This window comes from Alligator sinensis, unplaced genomic scaffold (assembly GCF_000455745.1).
Source record: "Alligator sinensis unplaced genomic scaffold, ASM45574v1 scaffold26_1, whole genome shotgun sequence".
NCBI lineage: Eukaryota > Metazoa > Chordata > Crocodylia > Alligatoridae > Alligator > Alligator sinensis.
The window spans coordinates 1270171-1291693 of record NW_005842448.1 but is presented as its reverse complement, the minus strand read 5'-3'; the positions used below and the strand labels follow the sequence as shown (position 1 = coordinate 1291693).

Here is a 21523-nt window from a genome sequence, read left to right as displayed (position 1 = left end):
TCCCTACACTATTGCTGCAAATACAGTGGTGCAGATGAAAGAAATACTCTACTTCATTCTGCATTCTGCACATGCTTATCTCATAACTTACTCATTTCTAAGGATAACAATTAGCACTTAACATTTTCAGATCTGGGAATACTAACTTTTAGGCATGAGCTACCTTGAGAAATATACTCTTCTGAGTGCTCGATTTCTTCCTCCTTTGTTCCATCTTTTTATTTAAGGATTTATACTTTATTATATAGGAGCCAGCCACACTGGCAGAAAGTACTGCATATGGAGACTTTCCTCCTTCTGCTCACGTTTGTTGCAAACATTCTTTTTCAGAAGCTTCTATCAAGTGTCGGGCCGTATTCTTTGAAGGGGGTCGTATGGTGTTTCCTCAGTGTAGTTTTTCTTTATTTGCAGTTCCTGTTCTGTCTCTCATAATGGAAAATCTGTAACAGGTGGTCACAAGCCCACTAGACTTGTATGCTTTTGTGCATAGGAGAACATATGCTGGATGATGGTATGTATAGGGTTGGTAACTCGTAGGAATAGGCAGTCATTGTGGGCATAAAATTAGGAATTGGCTTAAAATGTCACTGAATACTTGATTCAAGTCCAAGCTAAACTAAACATTTTGAAAAGTTCAAATAAGTTTGGTTGCCTTCCATGCCACTGCACAGCAAGCTGATTGCAGTTGGAAGGGGGATTAGCAATATATGGAAGGAATGTTCAGGCATTTTCACCAAACACTAGGGGTGAAATCCTGGGCTCATTAAAGTCAGTTGGTATTTTGCTACTGGCTTTAATGTGGCTAGAATTTCATTCTATGAGAACAGCTTTTTCTCGGTTCTGGATAGGCTTTTCAAGAAAGGACTAGAAATGTGAAAGAACTGATAGTTTCACAAGATTTTGGCTGGAAAACACTCTTGGCTGGAAAAACTGACTTATAATAGTATTTTGCTAGTAAATAAAGATATACCAGCAAAGTGAATCCAGCCATATCAATTTGATTCAAGATCAACGTTTGTATGCTCACCCAAAATTCTGAATGCTTAACCAACCTGGACTTTCAGAAGGGTCAGTGTTACTAAGGGTTTGCTACTGACTTTCTCTTTCTTAAAGCAAAGCACAAAAATGGTCTAAAGTCAAGTCTACTACATTTTCCTCCATGGAAAGGTTCATAAATTAAAAAAAAGTCAACCTTTATTTTATGCAACTTCTATTGTACACCTCTGCTTATTCAGAGTTTCTGTGGCACATGTACATGCTTGACCTGCCGGCCTAACCATTGTACTGGATTATTTCTCCATGATCTAATTTGACCGAAAGCTGCTACAGGAACCAAATGCCCTTACTGGCCTTCTTTCTTCCCTATGGCTGCCTATATATGTGCTCGCGGGTGGGGGTGGGGCAGCATTTTAATTAGAGCAGTTCCTGGACAGCCACTCTAATTAAAATGACTCATTGTCACGTGTATTAAGCCCCTGGACATTTCAAAATGGCTGTGGGATGCTTTATCTGAAGCTCATTCAGTGAAGTTTATATAAAGTGCTCCAGCGTCCATTTTGAAACATGTGGAGGCTTAATACATGTGACGGTGAGGTGACATTGGAGTATTCTAATTAGAACAATTAATCGAGTCTGTTCCGACACATTCTAATTAAAATGCAAATGAGCATGTCTTTAGGCACCCTATGTGCTCAACCAAGCTTTAATTCTACTTTCTGGCCCACATGGTGACATAGGTTTGCAGAGGCTGTAAAACTTGCCACTATACGGTTTGTAGGCTTTAAATGGTGGGGAAAGGGACAGGAGGATATTGTGAGTAGATAAACATCAGGAGATTGGGAAGTGACTGGGGAGTGCTACACCATGAAGCCTTACATCACGTGCAGTCAAAAGTCTGATGTTACATCTATGAATATTGTTTTTATATATTTTGTGGCTGCATAAACATATAGCAGAACTGCTCTTAAAACAAATATATGAAAGCAATTGATTTAGTACAGTTTGTACTTATCAGCAATTTGACTGTTAGCTTGGACTGGTTAGGCAAACCAACCAAATTTTGGAGGGTTCAGAATCTTAAATAGTTTTCCAGTAACCTGTACAAATATAGAGACACAGTCTTGGGGTTAGGAAAAGTGTCTCAGCACTGTAAAAAACCTGTAAAAAGTCTGAAGGTGGAATTAATAAAGTATATGTTAAAGAAAATGTACTTTGCTAACGGAAATGTTACATCACTGTTACGTGGTCTCATTATAGCTTCTCATTCAAAATAATCTGTCTACTGAAGCAAAGTTTGACTGTGGCTCAGCATTTTGATTGGCTGCATATACATGTGGTATAAGGTACATATATCTTTGAAAATAATTTTTTCCCCTAACCATCGAATCACTGATAAATAATTAAAATCTTATTTTAACATAGAACTCCTATTTTTATTTTTGCAAAAGCCATCACTTTTGGTTATAAATAGTTTTATGTTAACACATACCCAATGCTACCACTTAAAACTAAATAAAAAAAATGTAATATTGAAGATTTAGTGTTTTCAAAATAAATTTATAGAATAACTTTGATTGGTTACTCTCATAACTTGGTTAAAAGGAGGAAGACTGAAATGGAAAATTATTCAGATTCTTAGACTGTGGAAAGGAGAACATTCCTGCACACAGAAGCAACTCTGGAGATAAGTTTTAATTTCCTGAACTCTAGTCTCTATATAGGAACAGTGAAAGACTTCCTTCCTGATTACCAAGTCAGGCCAGAGGCTATACTGAAGAGTGTATTTCTCTATATAATTGCATTCATGCTCATGCAGTGATATACTGGCAGTATAAATACAAATGGTATATTTGTAACGATATAAACCACCTTCTCAAGTGTTTTGTGCATACTTACAGCTTGGCATGAACATATACTTTATTGGTTAATTTCTGTTTAGACATGTGTAAACTTCTATTTAAAAAAAAAAAACACACTTTCAGCCTGTTTTTTAATAGAACAGGGGTTACTCTGTACCTCTAAGAACACCTGGTACCACCCTATATATGTAATATCATAAATTTCTAATATACCCAATTTATCCAATATCATATGATGTATGGCATGTGACAGATGAGTATTATACATTCTATAGCCACATTCACTGTGTCAAGCAATTGCTTATTGTTATTGTTTAAAACTACTCACTTCATTGCAAGTGTTTAACCAAGAAAAGTGCAGAATCAGATGTTAGGAGATGTTGTTCTTTAACAAAACATCTTGTTTACTAAATAAAAGGTCCAAGTTATGCTATTACTGTCATTGCTCATTTTATCTGCTTTTCTCAGCTTTTATATATATGTAGGAGTGGCTTGGTATAAAGCTGTGTCTAAATAAGCAAGGTTATATTAAGCACTACAAAAATGGGACTTTCCCTGTAATCAATATAATTCAGATTTGAATATCCAAAGGTATATAATATCCTCAAACTGACAAAATAAGTGACTTATAGTTTATATTCATCATACAGCTTTGAACAACATAATAATATAATTTTTTTGAATTATTACTTTGTTGTGGCAGTATTCAGCAATGAAACTATCTTAATGATATAAACCAAGATTAAGTTTTGCAGTGAGTTTACGTTATAGTAGACTTGTGGTCATTTCAAGTATATAGATTTGTTAATTGCAATATTAGTTAGCCTCATTGCAATGAACAAGTTTTCACTATCTGCCTCTTCTAGTAATCATTTATTATTAAAAAGAATTTCTTGTGTTTCTAGCTTATTTCACGGTGACTGTGTGTGTATATTTTAATAGCCAAATGTCAAGGCTTCAATAGTACACTAGATTGTAGAAGTCTGCCAGTTACATGAAATACTTTCAACAAGCATACTTGATTTATTTTATAGAAGAAAATTTATGAACTATTTAGGAACGAGAAATGTGCTACCTAACTACTCACGAAAGAGGAGAAGCTATGAACTTGTGGAAATACTGATGGTGCTAAAATGTTGCCAAGCAAATCATAAAAGATGAATCGAGCTGTATTTTTAAAGAAGCTATCAAGTCCTGAAGTGCTCATTGAACGTATGCTTCACTCATGCTTGTGTTTTGCTGAAGCTGTGTGCGTGTAGAGCTGGGGGTTGAAATGGCTGACTGAGGCTGAGAGCTGCTGTAGTCTGCCTGTTGTGGTGAACTTTTCTGTGAAAACAGTTGTAAAGTGGAACATCTGAAAAATATGTTCCATGCAAAATGGATCTTCACACACATTTATTTTGACATTTTAGTTTGATATGAGAAAGAAAAGGGTTTGGACTAGCTATTCACAGGCTTATGCCATATATTTCTTGTAACTTTTTATTTTCCCCAGTGCTTCCCCTTCTCCCCCACAATAGTTGTTTCACTATTTCTGATTTGGGGTCATTATTGTGACTTTTTTCTGTTTTTACATATTGGTATTTTGTCCAAAAGCTTGGCCCACAGGCTTGCATGATTAAAAAAAAAAAAAGAAAGAAATTGGGTTTCTCATTGCTGTCAGTGACATTACTTTGTGCTACGAAACATCTTACAAAGGACCAGGTTCTGTTGCCTCACTCTAATGTAATAACACCCTATCCCAAATGTAGCCCTCCTGTCTTCCATGCTGCTGCTACTTGCAGGGTAAGGTAGGGCTTACAATGAGTAGAGGTGGAAGAAACTGTTCTAAAGTGAACAGTTTGGATTGAGGAAGTGATGCTTTTAAGTGAAATGTGTAGAAAGTTTTCAACATTTCTTCAATTAAGAGCAGGATCAAATATTTTAATGACTATTTGGGAAAGTTTTTTCCCCTTGTTTTACCAGTTTTGCGCAAGACATAATGAAATGAATCTTCAGCTTCTTTAAAATGATTCTTTGAGGACATAGAATTCTGTGCTTCCAATGACTTTCACTATTGATTGCCACTTTCTTGTTGTGTTTTTTCTTTAATCCCAGAAGAAGTTAGCAGTGTATGCCAAGATGCAAGAATCTCTGGAGGTGACCCTTCCCAGCAAACAAGAGGAAGATGAGAAAGACCAGCCTGCTGAGATGGAGTACCTTAACTCTCGCTGTGTCCTTTTCACTTACTTCCAGGGAGACATTGGTTCAGTAGTGGATGAGCACTTCTCAAGAGCTTTGAGCCAAGCCAGCAGCTTCAACCCAGAAACTGCCCTTTCAAAAAGCAAAGCAGGTCTGAGTCCTCTATGGAGAGGTAAGAAAAACAAGAGTTTAACCTTGTGTTGTCTAGCTTAACCTGTTTCATGACTGCAAACACTGCGTTCCTGCTGGAATCTTGCATCTGTGGTGGTGGTGGAAATATCCCCTTGGTCTTCAGGGAAGCAGCAAGGAATTTCTTGGAAGTAAGTGGCTAAGTGTTACAACTAGGGAGCAAGAATCAAAGGTCTGGAGGAATTTGGCTCTTCAAATTCACCTGATACTCAGTGCTTCAAGATGAGGTCTCTGAGGGATCAGCACCAGCTATTATGGGAACTACTGAAAGAACTGAGGTATAACTCTCACTTACTCGGTGTGAAAAATTTGGCCCCAGAGGGAGGTTAAGGAAAGGATAAGCTAATTGTTACAATGTTAGCCAGGATGTCAGAAGACCCACGTCCATTTCCCTGCTATGCCACAAACAGTCGGGGTTTCAGTGGCTTTGTTCCCCTTCATAAAGTGGGGATCATACAATACTTAGAGGAGGGTTGTAGGCATAAGTACATTAGAGATTGTAAGGAAGCCAGACACTATAGAAACAGATAGGAGGCACATGTCTCGAGATAGATAAGCAGTAATTCTGGCTACCAAACCAGCTTGTTTTTGGGGAATTACAAAATTAGTGAAGGGAAAAAGAGCAAGAGAGATATTTGATTTTTGTAAAAAGAGAGGGACTGTTTTGTGCAGTCTCTCAAAAATGTAATGGTATAACTGAAGTCATTCTATAATTATATGGACTGTAAGTTGGCAGAAGGGCTGTAGGCAAAAGTTCATTAACAAGTGTATCAAGTTGGGAAGGTTAAGATACCACAAGGACCAGTGGATCATTCAGCAAACTGAACTTGCTGAATGAGCTTGAATAGGGAGCACTTGCAGATGATAAACAGAGAGAGGAATTTTGAACTTCACTGAGAAAAAAGAAATAATACAAAATGATCTTCTTTCCAGAAAGACATTAACAAATAAGAGGATGTGAACCAAAGGGCAACAAAAATGGCTGGGGAGCTCAAGGGTTTAACCCTGAATTATTAAAGTGAATGGGTGCTTTTCCACTAACTTAAACAGGAGAACATTAACTTGAACAGACTTGAATAGGAATGGGATCAACCTCACTGTTACAAAGAAAGATCAAGTATTTGGAAATGGCTAGCGTGTCCTTCCAGATGAGCTATAAATATTTATACAAATATGATCATACTACTGCCCAAACAGTGAGTAGAGAGGACCCTCTGCATAGAAATCTTGTACATCTTACATTGAAGAAGGGGAAAAGCCAATAATCTCTGTGGCATCATATATCTCCATGCACTTTTTCTCTAAGATGTCTCCATGGTTCCCCTTGGGGCTCTGAAGGGACAGACAGTAGTCCAGATAAGAATGCTTGACTCACAATTCCCCATGATGCAGAGAACCCTGTGGTATGAAAGTATTCCTGGGATCTGCAAGAGGTTTTACCTGCCCCCTAGGCTCTTCATGCATTCCAGGTACCCTAGATCCTGTAGTTCGCACTCCCAGAGAATGAAGAGCATATTTGTTTTTCAAGATAAAAGGCTGAAATGGATTTTGTCATGGCCAAACTAATGTCTAAAACAGAGCAGCTTGGAAAAAAAAGGAAGAGGGAAAGTCACTCAGATGCTTCAGTGTCCATTCATTAAGATTAAAGAAGCTCAGTGCAGCACATGTATATTACTTTGTACGGGCTCCATGTTCTTAGGAAGTTGATAATTTGCATTTATAATTGCCTTTTGGAAAGATGCAGAAAAATTGTGGAAGTGGGTAGGAGCAAGTTGCATATTATTCTTTTTTTGGATTATTTGTCTTGTGACCTGAAAGAAGGATAATAATATTATCCTTCCACTTTTTCACTTGAATTCATGATGGAGGTGCCATTTGTGATTCCATAGATAAGAAGTTAAAACACAGCTAACCTTGTCTGCCTATATCCTTAGACCAACATGGCTACAACCTAAACCCCAGCTAACCTTAAGGTATTTAACTGTTCAACTTGTGTGTGTGTGGCATCCATTATTCTTTTACATATCAAATGCATTTGCAAAAGAAAAGTTTGCAAATAAAAAATAAAAGTTGTTTATATTGCTCATTTTTAAAATTGATCTTTTAAGAAAGTTAGTACCCAGGGTCAAACCTTTTATTTTTCTTTTTATCCCTGACAAATTAAATAATACAGATTCTTCAAACTTCCCATGCAGTTAAAATAAACTGAAATCTAAGCTTTGGAAAAGTCTTTAGAATTAGTGGTATTTTTCCCCCCATTTTCTTTCATAATTCAAATATATTTTTCCTTTTCATAGATGTAGGGTCGGAAGGGACCTTGTAGATTTTTCTAGTCCAACCCCCTGCCTGGGCAGGAGAGAAAACTGGGCTCAAATGGCCCCAGCTAGGTAGACGTCGAGCCTCCTCTGAAAGATCCCCAGGGTAGGAGCCAGCACCACTTCCCTTGGAAGTTGGTTCCAGATCCTAGCCGCCCTGACTGTGAAGTAGTGCCTTCTAATGTCTAGCCTGAATCTACTCTCTAGCAACTTATGGCTGTTTATTCCTTGTTACTCTGGGAGGCACTCGGGGGAACAAGGTCTCTCCCAAACCCTGCTGGTCCCCCCCCTAGTAAGTTTATAGATAGCCACCAGGTCCCCCCTCAGCCTTCTCTTGCGAAGGCTGAACAGGTTCAGGTCCCGTAGCCTCTCCTCATAGGGCCTGCCCTGCTGTCCCCAGATCATGCGAGTGGCCCTGGACCCTAGCTGCCCTGACAGTGAATGTGGGTGTTTGAGTGGCCTCTGGACCCTCTCAATGCTGGCCACATCCCTCCTGAAGTGCGGCGCCCAGAATTAGACGCCGTACGCCAGCTGCAGCCTGACCAGTGTTGCATACAGGGGGAGGATCACCTCTTTGGCCCTGCTTGTGATGCACCTGTGGATGCAGGACAAGGTATGACTGTGTTCTCGCGTTTTCAGCCCATGTTCATCTTGGAGTCATTATTGACTTCAAGATCTCTTTCTGCCACTGTGCTTTTGGGAAGGGAGTTCCCCAGCCTGTAGGTATGCTGCTGGTTCTTACTTCACCCCGTCGTCCAAGTCACTAATAAAGAATCACTTTAGCAGTAACTACAGAACATTTTTTATAAACCATTTTCTTCCTAGCACGCATACCGTGGCATGTTTTCAGTGCAATACATTTCATGTTTGCCACTACTAAATAGTTAAGAATTGCAGTTAGTTACCACTGTAGTACCTGAGAGATTGCAACCTCTGGCCTCCCCCACAGAATAGGAAATGGTTGTGGTAGCTATAGTATGTTTCTTGTCCCTGCTTTTATTTTATTTCATTTTTCATGAAGACCAATTCAAGTTATTTGGTATATTATTTTCTTTTGTACGGTCAGTGTCACAGTTGATAGCACTGAATGGTTAAAGTAACACCTCCTCTACCCAAATAGTTTTTTCATTATTAAAATGTCCCCACAGGACTTAGGCTCTTACCTGTGTATCTTAGAATGTAGCACTGGCAAAAACTATTGACCACACTTGCAGAGTTTGTAAGGTGAGGGGAAAGAAGAATCCTCAGCTATAATGGAAATATACATCCTCATGTGTGCTATAGTTGGCTGTGGTTCATCTCGGAGGCTGATACAATATGTAATGGACATTTTTGTTGACAGTATCATATATTTAGTGTCTGCAAAAAAAAAAAAAGCTGTTTGATAGGCTTGGTGGGCAGTCTTCTTTTTTTATGCACATAAGATGAAAAGAATGAGCAGGGGAGTTTAAATTGCCTTGTCAATATTCTTTCTGTGTGCACTAGGGGCTACCTTGTCCCTAAGGGAACTTCTTGTCCCATTCACCACTTGGCATTGGAATTGAGGTGACAGCAAGAGCCAAGTGCTGCCACAGGTAATGGTTTTCCAAACAGGCTCTTGTTCAGTAGGAACTAGACTGAGAGAATCCAACACTTTTTTTTTTTTTTTTATGCTTCAGACCCAATTTAGAACAATTGTATGTCTAGCTGACTTTGTCAATATGGCCTGTAATTCATATTCACAAATATGCTGGTTGAAGGCTCTTCTCATATTGCTAATAATATTAAGTGAGTGGTTAAACAACAATTTCTTTGCTTAAGGGTCTTGTTTTTTTGAGGTGATTCATTTCTGGAGCTACTGTGTCTTGAAAGTCATTATAATGTTTGTAACAATTTCTGCTGAAAATAAAGATAAAATACTGGGTACAGAGTGCTGAGTTCTGTTGTTTTAATCTAAAGAAAGGTTGTATCATATAGTGGTGATAACAAAGGACATAAGAATTGCCTTTTACTAGGCTGGACCATAGATCCATTTTGCTCAGTATCCTGTGCCTCATAGTGGATGCTGAAGGGGAGAGTGAACTATGTATGACCAGGGTTTTTTCCACTGTTCCTCTCCCACTTGAAGCCTCCAGCGTTTAAGGTCTAGGAAGTTCTGATTCAGAAGCTGAACCCCTAACTCCCATTATCAGTAGCTACTGATGTCCCTTTCCTCCAATATTTTTTTTCCAGTCCTTTTTTGAATTGGGCTAAACGGTTAGCTTCCAAAACATCTTGTGGCAACGAGCTCCACACTTGAATTGCACATGGTGTGGAAAAGAACTTCCTTTTGTTAATTTTAAACGTACTACCTACTAGTTTTGTTTTGTAATCCCTAGTTCTTGTACTGTGAGAGACAGTAAATAATAAATCCCTATTTCCTTTCTTTTGACACTTAGTATTTTGTTAGCCCTTATCATGTCCCCCCTTAAGTGTTTCTTTTTCTAAACTAACTAGGCCTAGCCACTTTAGTCTCTCCTCACATGGAAACACCTCCATAACATTAATCATCTTTGTTGCCCTTCTCTGTACCTTCTCTTGTTCTTCTATATTTTTTCTGAGGACCAGAACTGGGGACAGTATTCAAGGTGTGAATTTGTCATGGATATAGGAAGGGTCATAATGATACTTTCAGTTTGGTTTAAAATCCCCTTTTTAATAATCCCTACCATTTACTTTGCCTTTCTGATAGCTGCTGAGCACTGAGCTGATGTTTTCAGTGTAGTGTCCACAAAGAGTCCCAGATCTCTTTCCTGTTTGGTAACAGCTAATGTAGAGCCAGATGTTGCAGGTATAGTTTGGGTTATTTTTTCCCACCTGCATTACTTTAGACTTACTTGCATTGAATTTCAACTGCCATTTGCTCAACCATCCTTCTGTAGTTGCTTAGTCTGCTTTGGTCTTTACCACTTTGAATAATTGTTTGTCATCCACAAATTTGACCACCTCACTACTTATCCCCCTTTCCAGATCAGTTATGAATATGTTAAATAGCACTGGTCCCAATGCAGATCCCTGGGAGACTCTGCTGTTTACTTTTTTTCCATCCTGAAAACTGACTATGTATACTCACTCTTTGGTTTCTATCTTTAAGCCAACATTTAACCCACAGTGAACTTTCCCTGTAATCCTGTGACTACCTAATTTAATTAAGAGCCTCTGATGAGGGACCTTGTCAAAGGCTTTTTGAAGTCCAAATATACTATGTTAACTAGATTGTCCTGAATATCTGCAAGTGAAAACCTACCATCTCCTTCCCTTTCCCCACTCAAAGTTTGTTACCAAGTCTGTAGGCAGTTTATTTGCACTCTTTTTGCCTATTCGTAAAATGGGGGATAATACCTATTTCAGAGGAGCGATGCAAGGCGTAGGTAAGCAAAGTTGCTGAAGTACATTGAGATCCTCTAGTATGAGGTGCTAGAAAAGTTTATTACAGAAAACTGAATCACACTTTTAAATAAAGACACAGAGTTGTATTTTATTAGATAGCCTTTTAACATTTGAAGCAGTTTGGTATGAAGGTAACTTTTATGTACAAAACCAAAATGTGTTTGCCAAAGAAAATATCAGTATTAGAAGTTATTCATATTCAATTGGCTGAAGTGGCCAGATTCAAATCCTGTTGGAGACGACGGAAAGACTCCCATTGATTCTAATGGATTTTGAGTCAGACCCATAAATATGTTATAGTGATGCAGTCAGACGGACAAAGCATTTTTATAGGTTTTATCTTTCAAGGACATTTTTGTTTAAAGGAACCCAGATTAATGGGTTTGGAAGCACACATTCATTCTTAAAGATGTCTGCACCCAAATCTCTCTTTTTCTGCAGTTGCTTGTTAAAAAAATAAAATAAAGGTCATTTTTTGTCAAATCGTATAAATATTTTTGCGGACTCTATACGGTTTAGGAGGATTCCCTAACTGATCTTACACACCACTTTCCCCAACTTTATTTTCTCCATGGGGTATTTTTATGGTTTTGTTATCTCTGTTCAGGCTAGAGTCCTGAATTTTAACATTTCCATCTTTGACCAAAAAATTCTATTTAAATTGGGGAATATTTCAGAATGGAAGACTTTAAAACAGGACTTTTGACTAGGAAGCCAGAATTCTGGACGTGTTCATTTTCTTACCACAGTTCAAACCCACTCACCACTCCTTGAAAAGATGGACTTTTAAAAATATGATTTCATAATACAATGGTATTGAATTGGGTTTAAACATGCACATATTGAATCCACATTGCGAAAGCACACAGGTCTTTTATTGAAGACTTAATCTACTTCCCATTAAATAGTTTATTTTGTTTAAAGTTGTTTTATAGATGGAGTTTTACCCAAAAGTATGTGACAAGTTGCAATATCTGTTAGTAATTCTACTGGAGGAGGACTTAAAACACTAAAACATTTATTTTCCATGGTCAGTTTTGCTGACTGTGCAGTGACAGAAATCATATTGGATGTGAGGCCACTTTTGAATTCTGTAATTCAATATGTATTAGGCTTGATCCCGTCAATAAAAACACTTAATCAATTAAAATTTATATGGGCCAGATTCTATTACATGTATTACACATATAGGAGGACCTAGGAGCCTACATGCAATTCTGTTCACTCTGCTTGAGTACCTGAATGCTCATTAGGCTGTCTACTTTTGTAACAACCTCTATTTTATCCTTAAGATTGAGTCATAAGAAAGCAGTGAGAGGGAGGAGAAATCACCTACCCATTGTTTTAACAGTTTTTCAGGAACTCAAGTAGAGTTGAATAGTATTGCATTTAGGTGCCAGTCCATTTATGCACCTGTTGTTATAACAAAATCTGGCCCAGGCTGTTAGTCTCACATGGAAAAACAAGTAGCAAATGCTTAACTCAAGTGCATCTCTTTATTCACAAGCCTTGGGGGAGAAATTATACTGAAAGAGTAGCATTAACTATCGTGTGAAGTTTTAAAATTAAGGATGAATATTTGTTTTGAAATTTTATAAATTGTAGCCTAAACAAGTTTTGAGTTTGATGCAGAAATTGCTAAGGGAGATTTCATAGTCTGTTATATAGGAGGTCAAATTCAAACTAAATGATGTCATTTAAAATATACCATATTTACTTGAATATAAGACAAGCTCTCAATAATTTGATTCTATATATGGGAAAAATATTAATTTGTTAAGTAGAATCTAATTATTGCAGGTTAGCCTTGAATTTGCCCCCTTCCCACTGCTATATCAGGGAAAATAAATCTGGGAGGGGTCAGGTAGCCCCCTTGAAATCTGCCCCTCCCCCCACAATATTTTCCCCCTGCAGCCCCTTTACTGTCAGACCCTAATATCCCTCAGCACATGGAAGTGAGGGGCAAATTGGAAAACACTGACTTCAAAATAAACATGCCTGTAGTAATCTGCATGATTATGGGTACCCACAGACTTATTTCATCCAGAATTGATGCATATTACCTGTTTGCAAATTGCTATAGGTTTTAGCAAAGGTACTCCATAAACACACTTTTAAACAGAACTTCTTATGTATACCTTCTTGTATATACCTACTTATATATAGTAGAAACTATGCATGATATTAGTCCAAAGCCAAAAGGCTCATGATTTACCACATAGTTCATTGGCCTGGGTCCTTGCAGAGTCAACAATATTTCAAGCCATGGTGATCTTTATAGCTCAGCACTGTCAGTATGTGTGTGTACTTCAGATACTTCCTCCCCACAAAACAAAAGATCCACGTGCTAATTAGCCTCCTATTCATGACATGTCTAGAACCAGGTGTGCTTGTCACAAGCCCTGGGATCCTCTAAAATTCTATATACAGATGAGGTGCAACCTGGTCTGGTTCCACCTCATGGAAGGCAGGACCACACTAATCATACATAACAGGCTGGGGGAGGTGGGGCAGAGGGATTCTGTGTGAACCATTTAGGGCCCCGTTTAATGTTTGCCCGACATTTAAGGCTGGTGAAGAAACAGGAATAATTGGAAATAAGAAAGAAAAGCACAGCTCAACTGTGAGAGTGAAGAGGAAGTCGAAATGTAGTGGTTCACCATGACTTGAATGAGTTGGTGCTCAGGGTGACTGTGTGCAATGGGCACTAATACGTATTTTATTTAGATAGGCTGTATTAATCTATTCTTGTGGTAGGTATCCATCAGTATGTTTGCCCAATATGGGTCATGTGTTATAGTCCTTCTTGGTGTTGACTGCATTTAATCAACTTCATAGTTGGTTTCCATTACTGAGCACATGCTGCTTTTGGCAGCAGTTTAATGATAGGCAGTGTATTTAATGATTTTCTCTTGCATGCAAATGTAAAATGAGAAGCTTTTTCCCCATGCTAATTCTGGAAAAAATCTCGGCTTGTATTTGAGTAAATGCAATGTTACTCCAATCTTCTTCTCTTCCCTTCCAGAGAGCTCAACGATTTCAAGTCAACGGAGCAGTTTTCCAACTTCATTTTGGACTGGCTCCTATCAACCTCCACCATGTTTGAGTGGAGCTCATCCTGACTTCCCTGTTACTGCATCAAGCACCTTCCCAACAGCAGATCCTAGCAGCTGGCCAGGACACAGCCTTCATCACACTGCCCCGCCTCCTGCTCCTGCTGCATCAGATTCCTGGCATTATCCTTTAACATCTCAGGTGAGCCCTTCATATGCACACATGCATGATGTGTACATGCATCGCCATCACCCCCATCCACACATGCACCATCATCACCCCAGCTCACACCATGACCCCCGATATGGATCCCTGCTGATGCCTTCAGTACGTGCAGCCAGGATTCCTGCTCCGCAGTGTGACGTGACAAAGACAGACCCTACTGCTGTCACCAGTGCTACCTCAGCATGGGCTGGAGCCTTTCACGGAACAGTGGACATAGTACCAAGTTTTGGTTTTGATGCAGGTAATGTAGTTTGCTTATCTCCATGGCTGGTGTAACAGGAAATATTTTGAATAACTAAACAGACTCCAAGTAATTAAACTGACCTTCATATTGGTTTTTTAAATGATATTTTGGGGTGTGACTTTCTCCCCATGAGCACTGAAAAGCTGTGTTTAGAATGCCACTGACAACATAGCTCACAGGCTGTCCCCTTACTGTAACAGAGCTTCAGTTTTGTTAGCAGTCCAGCATCACTGGTTGCAGCTGTATTGCATCTTCTGGGCAGGGCATTGACTGGTAACTTACAGTATGTTCAGGTCAGTTATACTGTTGTCCTGTTCCTTTTTGGTGGGTATTTATCTGATATGTATTCTACTAGCAGCTAATCAAACTCTGCTGTTATTTCTGGAGTCTTATACATACAACCATATCACTAAAAAAATCTTAGGTTCTTTCACCTCCTTTCCTTGAGGTGTTTGCCTGGATTTCAGTGTGAGGGGGATATACGTAACTCTAGCTGAGTGTTGTAGAGTTTGAAGTAAGAATTATTGTTTTGTTTAGTGAGTGGAGGGGAATAAAGAACAGGTGGGAAATACTAAAGGGCCCACTAAGGTGCCCTTAGTATTCCCCTATCCTGATTCTATCGCGGGGCTTAGGTGTGTCTATACTAATGGTAGAAGTATGGGAAACAAGCAGAAGGAACTTGCACTCATTGCAGACAAAGACCTTGACCTGGTTAGTCTAACAGAAACCTGGTGGGGCCCTACCCATGACTGGGCAAGGCTACAGGCTATACAGGCAGGATAGACTGGGGAAGAAGGACCGGGGGGGGGCATTGCTCTATATGTTAGGGTACATTATATATCCTCTGTAATAAAGATGGGGCAGAGGATGGGCAAATTGAAGTCCTATTGGTCAGATTACAAGGGGGTAGGGGTGAAAGGGACTTGGTAGTGGGGGGGTCTACTACAGACCCCCACACCAGGGGGAAGAGTTAGACCTAGAATTCTCAAAACAGCTCTCAAAGGCAGCATGCTCAAAAGACCTAGCTGTCATGGGTGACCTAAATTACCCAGACATCTGCTGGGAGGAGCAGTTGGCCAGGTCTGCCCGTTCACATAGGTTCTTAACCAGCATACAGGACCTGCATCTAACACAGGAGGTATGCAGTCCCAGTAGGGGAGATGCCTTACTTGACTTGGTGCTGGCCTCAGGGAAGGACTTGGTGGGGGAGCTACAGGTACAAGGTAACCTAGGGGATAGTGACCACCAAGTGATAGGATTCACTATCTGGCATAAGGTGGGAAAGACAAATAGTAGGGCAGTAGTGCTAGACTTCGGGAAGGGCAACTTGAATGAGCTCAGGAGATTGGTTAGGGTGGGACTGAGAAGTGATCGCATCTGTGAGATGGGGGCCCAAGAAGGGTGGGAGTTCCTCAAAGAACTGATCCTACAGGCACAGAGGGACACCAGCCCAGTACACGCAAAGGGAGGCAAAAGAGCCAAGAAACCTTCTTGGCTGAGCAAGGAAATCCAGGAGCCTTCAGAGGAAAAAAGAGGCCTACAGGCTGTGGAAGCAGGGGGCAGCCACCAAAGAGGAGTATACCTACTTGGCTTGCATTTGCAGGGAAGCAGTGAGAAAGGCCAAAGCAGATGCGGAACTCAAGTTGGCAACAAAGATTAAGGATAACAAAGTCCTTCTTTAAGTACATAGGGAGCAGGAAGAAGGTGCAGGGTAACAGAACCGCTACAGAATTGACTAAGGCAACTCATAATTGATAGGATGGAAAAAGCAGAGCTGTTAAATAACTTCTTTGCTTCTGTTTTCCTGAACATGGATACAAATGCACCTCCTAATGAGTCTTTAGTCTGGAGTGAGAATAATACCAATCCACCAACGGTTAGCACTGACCTAGTGAAGGGGCACTTGGAAGGGTTGGATGTATTTAAGTCAAGAGGCCCTGACTATCTTCACCTAAGGGTACTAAAAGAATTGCCCAACGACATAGAAGAACCATTGGCACAGCTGTCTGAGCACTTGTGGAACTTGGGACAGGTCCCAGAGGACCTATGCAGCATTGGTGAAGCCGCAGATGGAGTACTGAGTCCAGTTTCGGGCACCGCACTTCAAGAGGGATGTGGATAACCTTGAGAGGGTTCAGAGGAGGGCCACGCGTATGGTTGAGGGCCTGCAGGTAAGACCCTATGAAGACAGACTGAGGGATCTGAATCTCTTCAGCCTCCTCAAGAGAAAGCTGAGAGGCAGTGTTGTGGCTGCCTACAAACTCATTAGCGGGGGCCAGCAGGGAATAGGGGACAATCTGTTTACCAGGGCACTCCTCAGGGTTATCAGAAGTAATGTCCACAAACTGAAGGAGAACAGATTTAGATTGGACATAAGGAAGAAATTCGTTATGGTGAGGGTTGCCAAAATATGGAATGGGCTTCCAAGGGAGGTGGTGCTTTCTCCTGCCCTGGAGGTGTTCAAGAGGAGATTAGACAGGCATCTGGCTGGGGTTACTTAACCCCAGTGCTCTGTCCTGCCTGGTGCAAGGGGTCGGACTCGATGATACTCTTTCCTGCCTGGTGCAGGGTGTTGGACCCGATGATCTACCAGGTCCCTTCCGACTCTAGGAATCTATGAATCTACCTCTGACTGAACATACCATTGGGTCACTTCCTAGTCAAAATGGCATGAAACGGAAAGCTCACTTTAATTAGGGTAAAATGCAAAATGTCTTTTTCTTACTTTTTATCTTTATTAGCATTAGTAAACCAGCAAATCTTAGCTACACATTCTGCTCTATGCATCTTTTATAAGCAAACAGTGCTGCTTGCTGCCTCAAGAAATTAAGGAAGATGGCATAACAAGATTTTTAAAAGGACTGGACAATTTTATGCTCGTTAATAACATTTGCAGCTGTGTACATGATATAAGGGTAATTTAATTTTATGCTCTGGGCTGTAAACTGATAATCTGTCAAGATTGGGAACAAACTATTCCCTCCTAATGGGACATGAATTCTGGCAAGTTAAGTTAATGGGCGGGCTTCACCTGGCTCTGAAGTAAAAGCTATTGCCAGCGATGGACCAGTGGGCTGATCCAGTATGAAAGTAATTCCAAGATTCCTAGTCATGAAGTCAGACAGTTGACTCAGGAGTTATTTAAGGAACCATAGTTCAGGAAAGCCATTTAAGGAGTAGGGTATGGACTCCTGCAAAGCTTTTGATTTTTTTCCCTGCATAAAAAGTTGGTGGCAATTTAGTTTATCTGCTTCTTGTTTATTTGAATTTGTATTTCTAATCAGTTGTTGTCACTCTTTTCTTTAATAATATGGTGATAGATACTGAAATAGATTGTACTGCTCAGTACCTCCTTCCTGAATTCTTAGGGCCTTGATTCTTCCTTGCCTTAATTTTGTAGAAATTCCTTGTGCACAGGTGCAGGTATGCATGGAGAATTTTGACTGCATATGCATAAATGGACTTAGGATAGTTGTAGTTGACTATAAATTGAGAGCCTGTACCATAATTTCTAATCTATGCCCAATGCTCAAGTAAACAGTGAAAAAGATGGAAAACCTGTGAGTTATCTTTTTGCAGAAATATAAAGATTAAAGCAACCAAATATTTTTAGTATTCAGAAGCCACGTACTTGCTGGAATGTCTTCAGTTTTGTATTAAACTCTTTATAGACCCGAGATCGGGGAGCACAGAGTAACAAATTTGTAGGCACTAGGTCTAACATTGCATTGCATGTCATAGCATCATGACAACCTAGTCCCTACACAAAGATCAATTCATAATGGGTAAGTTTCTACATTGCACAGAATCTTATTACACTCAGCACCAATTGGCATCCATGCTGACTGTGTCAGTAGAGAGCATAAGGTCTTTGTTGCATATTAATTTTAGGTGGTTCAGGGAGCTATTAAACTCTGGATTGTTGATGCATTAAGACATGTAAACTAGTTTTAAGCTGCCTTTGGGTGGCTTAAAATTATGCCATTCCAGGGCAGATTTATCTCTGTTCCGTGTTACCCAGCTCATGTTCCACAAATGTGTGGCCACTCCCCAGAGATAAGCCACCCAAGTTTCAGTTTTCCAGTATCCCAGGATGCAGTGTCCCATCTAGGGATGTAAATATAATTTTAAAAATATCCATTTTTCCTCCTCTAATTATATTGATGAAATGGTTAGCTGATAATGCATAACTAGTCCTGGCTGGGGAATGCGGAGCCTTGGGCAACTGCCTGCCTTGCCCCACCCCACTGCAGGGGAAGGAGCCACAGCCGCCTGCCCTAAGCAGCGCAGGAATCTGGGTGAGCTGCGCAAAGACTCACTTGGATACAGCTGCTGCTGGGACACTTTCCCTGGGGCCCTTGATGAGTGGGGAAGAGGTAACATCAAGCCCTGCCAGACAACCCAGCCCATGTGAATCCCTGGGCAGCAGCAACAGGCGAGGGGCTTTCCCAGCACACTGCAGCTGCCAGTGCATTGGGAAAGAGGGAGTAGACTAGTTATAGGTATTAGTTCCCCACCCTTGCCCTCTCCCTCTTCCCATTCCCTTCCTCCTCGCTCATCTTTCCATCCCTCCTAGCCTATCCTGCCATCTTCCTGTTCCTGAGGCACCGCACTGCTTCCCTTCCCTCTGGATTGCACCCCATGCTAAATGTTACCCGGTGATGCATTACCAGTATAAATATACTTCTCATTTAAATGTTTAACCTTTCACATTCCTAGTCCCTTCCCCTCACTCTCCTGTTCTGTGTGGACAGCTCACAGCTGTAGCTCCTAGTCGGGCCCCAGCTCACCAGGCCTTGAGCGGCAAGTTAAAGCTGCAAGTTGGGGATAGTCAGAGAAAGCTTTTTACCTGAATGTGTAACTGCTCTAAACCCAAACTAACATGAACATCAGTCAGCATCTGATAAACTTAAAGTGCAATGTGTAGCGAGGCCCTAAGAACCGAATGGCTATGAAGAACATACTAACTTCACTTATAGGTGGTCCTTCCAGAGGATGGGTTGGGCCATATTGGAAGGAAAGCTTGGATTCTGGCTGCTTCTGCTTGCATCTCCTTGATGACTAAAATCCATCAATTTCTAGAATTGCCAGTGTGTCACACTCCATGAGCTTTAAATTATGAATAAAAAAAAAAAAAGTCATTTGGCCTTCATTTTAGCTCTCACTTTTCCAGAGCCATACGGATATGTAAGCAATTCTTCTTTGCTTAATATTTAGCGTGGGCCACGTTTCTTGTGCTCTTGTCACATGCGATTATAAAAACATTTGTAAAATTCCTCATGATGAATTATGTTGAATGTGAGTGTTCTGATCACCAGAGGAGGCTAGTCTGTAATTTTACCAATTCTGCTGTGCTAAGTCAGATTTCTGATCTCATGAGTGGATAATGCTGGCATACATCAGAGGTTAAAGTCATGAAGAGGGGATTCCTTTGCATATTATCAATAGCTGGGGAATTTATGATTCGGAACATTGTTAGCTCAGTGAACAATGATTCAGTAAAGTATTGATCTCGACATGATACATCTGTTTGCACTTACATGGATTCACTTAATTTGATGGATATGGATTATGTACATGACTCCTGTGAAGTGGAGTTTAATTCTCACATATTATGCTGAAAATTAACTTCTCTATAAATTTCACTTCACTTTTTTTTTTAATACAAATGAATACTAAACTTGTGGCTCTGGTGAGCAAGACTCTAGCTCAGGTGCCTAAGCCATAAAATCTGAAGGAAATCAGCTTGGTAGCTCGGGTATTTTGTATGCAACTGGTTGTGTGATTCTCGACTCTATTGATTTCAGTAAGCTTTGGATCAAGCTCTAGTAGATCAGTCTCTTAGGATTTGCTGCAGATCACAGTATATGGATAGAGAGGATGTTGCTTAAGCCATAAGGTCTCTGTTTTTGGACTAAATCCTTTTGTTCTGTGCAGGTTGAGCAAACCCAAATCCAAAATCTGGGGGAATCCTCAGCCAACCTCAGTCTGTAGGGCCTCTTAACTATTACCATGTTGTTTCATTAAATGGTGGCTTGCATGGTCCCCAAACCCTGGTGAAGGTACAGATACCCAGTCCTCCAAATCCATTAGTGCATCAGGAAACAGATGTACATGTGGATTGTGGGCATCCCTTACTCTTTTCATCCACCTGCCTGTAGAGCAGAATCATACTAGGTCTGTTTATCCAAGGTCCACTAATACAGGACTGTACAGAAGAGTGGTCCATTAGGGTGAATTGTGATGTACGTACATAATGGGAATAGACAAAAAGGTTTCCTGTAACCAAAGTATGCCCACAGCACACTGGATAGGATTTTGGCATATCTGATGGCTGTGCCTTTATATTAAAGATTTAGCCAGGATGATAAATTAAGGCAAATTAAATGTTGGCCGCTGTCTCCTTTTCCAGCTGCCAAATGCATCTTGAATTTGGGAATTGTTAGTAGTTACTGTGTCAAATACAGGGTCTGTTTGGGTGAAAGCAGCCCATTGTCTTTAACAGAGTGGCTTCCATGTACACCTGCCAGAAATTCACCTTTCACTTGCTAGCTAGATTTCTTCAAAGTAACAGCAATATTTAACTGAAATGCTGATGTTTCATGGATAGTTTTCAACAAATGTGGAAATACTGAGTCATGCCATACAAGCAAAGACAGTTTTATAAGAAGGAAAAGTATTTGCTCTATCACCACATTGTTAATTAAAGCACTGTTGGTCATAAGCATGGCCAGACTTGAACAACATACTGTTAGGAGTGCAGATTGTGTTGAAATAAAAGAGATGGGAAGATAATGAAAAAAAGAGAGAGAAACTGTTCTATGACCAAGTTTTTTAAAGCAGTCTTACTTTTTAATTTGTTTTCAGTGGTTGCCTGGCCTTTGTTTTTATGGTTTGTCAATGTTTAAAATTTCTGTCTATTCACTGCAAAGTCATCTAGTGGAAAGGTGTCCAATCAATGAGTTAGCCCCCTGCTACTGCACTCTACCAACAAACTTATGTCCTCTTTAACAGATATTTTTTTCTTTCTAAGCCAGTTGGAACCATAT

The 21523-nt window shown here is 40.1% G+C and overlaps 1 protein-coding gene across 6 annotated transcripts in view; it reads left to right on the top strand.

Moving 5' to 3' along the window:
- VGLL3 (vestigial like family member 3) overlaps positions 1 to 21523 on the top strand; it is a 29736-nt gene that overhangs the window by 4973 nt on the left and 3240 nt on the right. For 2 of the 6 annotated variants that reach the window (XM_014523115.2, XM_025212148.1), the window contains exons 2-3: positions 4956 to 5211; positions 13977 to 14471. In XM_014523115.2, the coding sequence (XP_014378601.2) occupies positions 4956 to 5211; positions 13977 to 14471 (751 nt within the window). The remainder of the gene's footprint in view (positions 1 to 4955; positions 5212 to 13976; positions 14472 to 21523) is intronic. The other 4 variants (XM_025212150.1, XM_025212151.1, XM_014523116.2 and 1 more) reach the window with 3 other exon arrangements.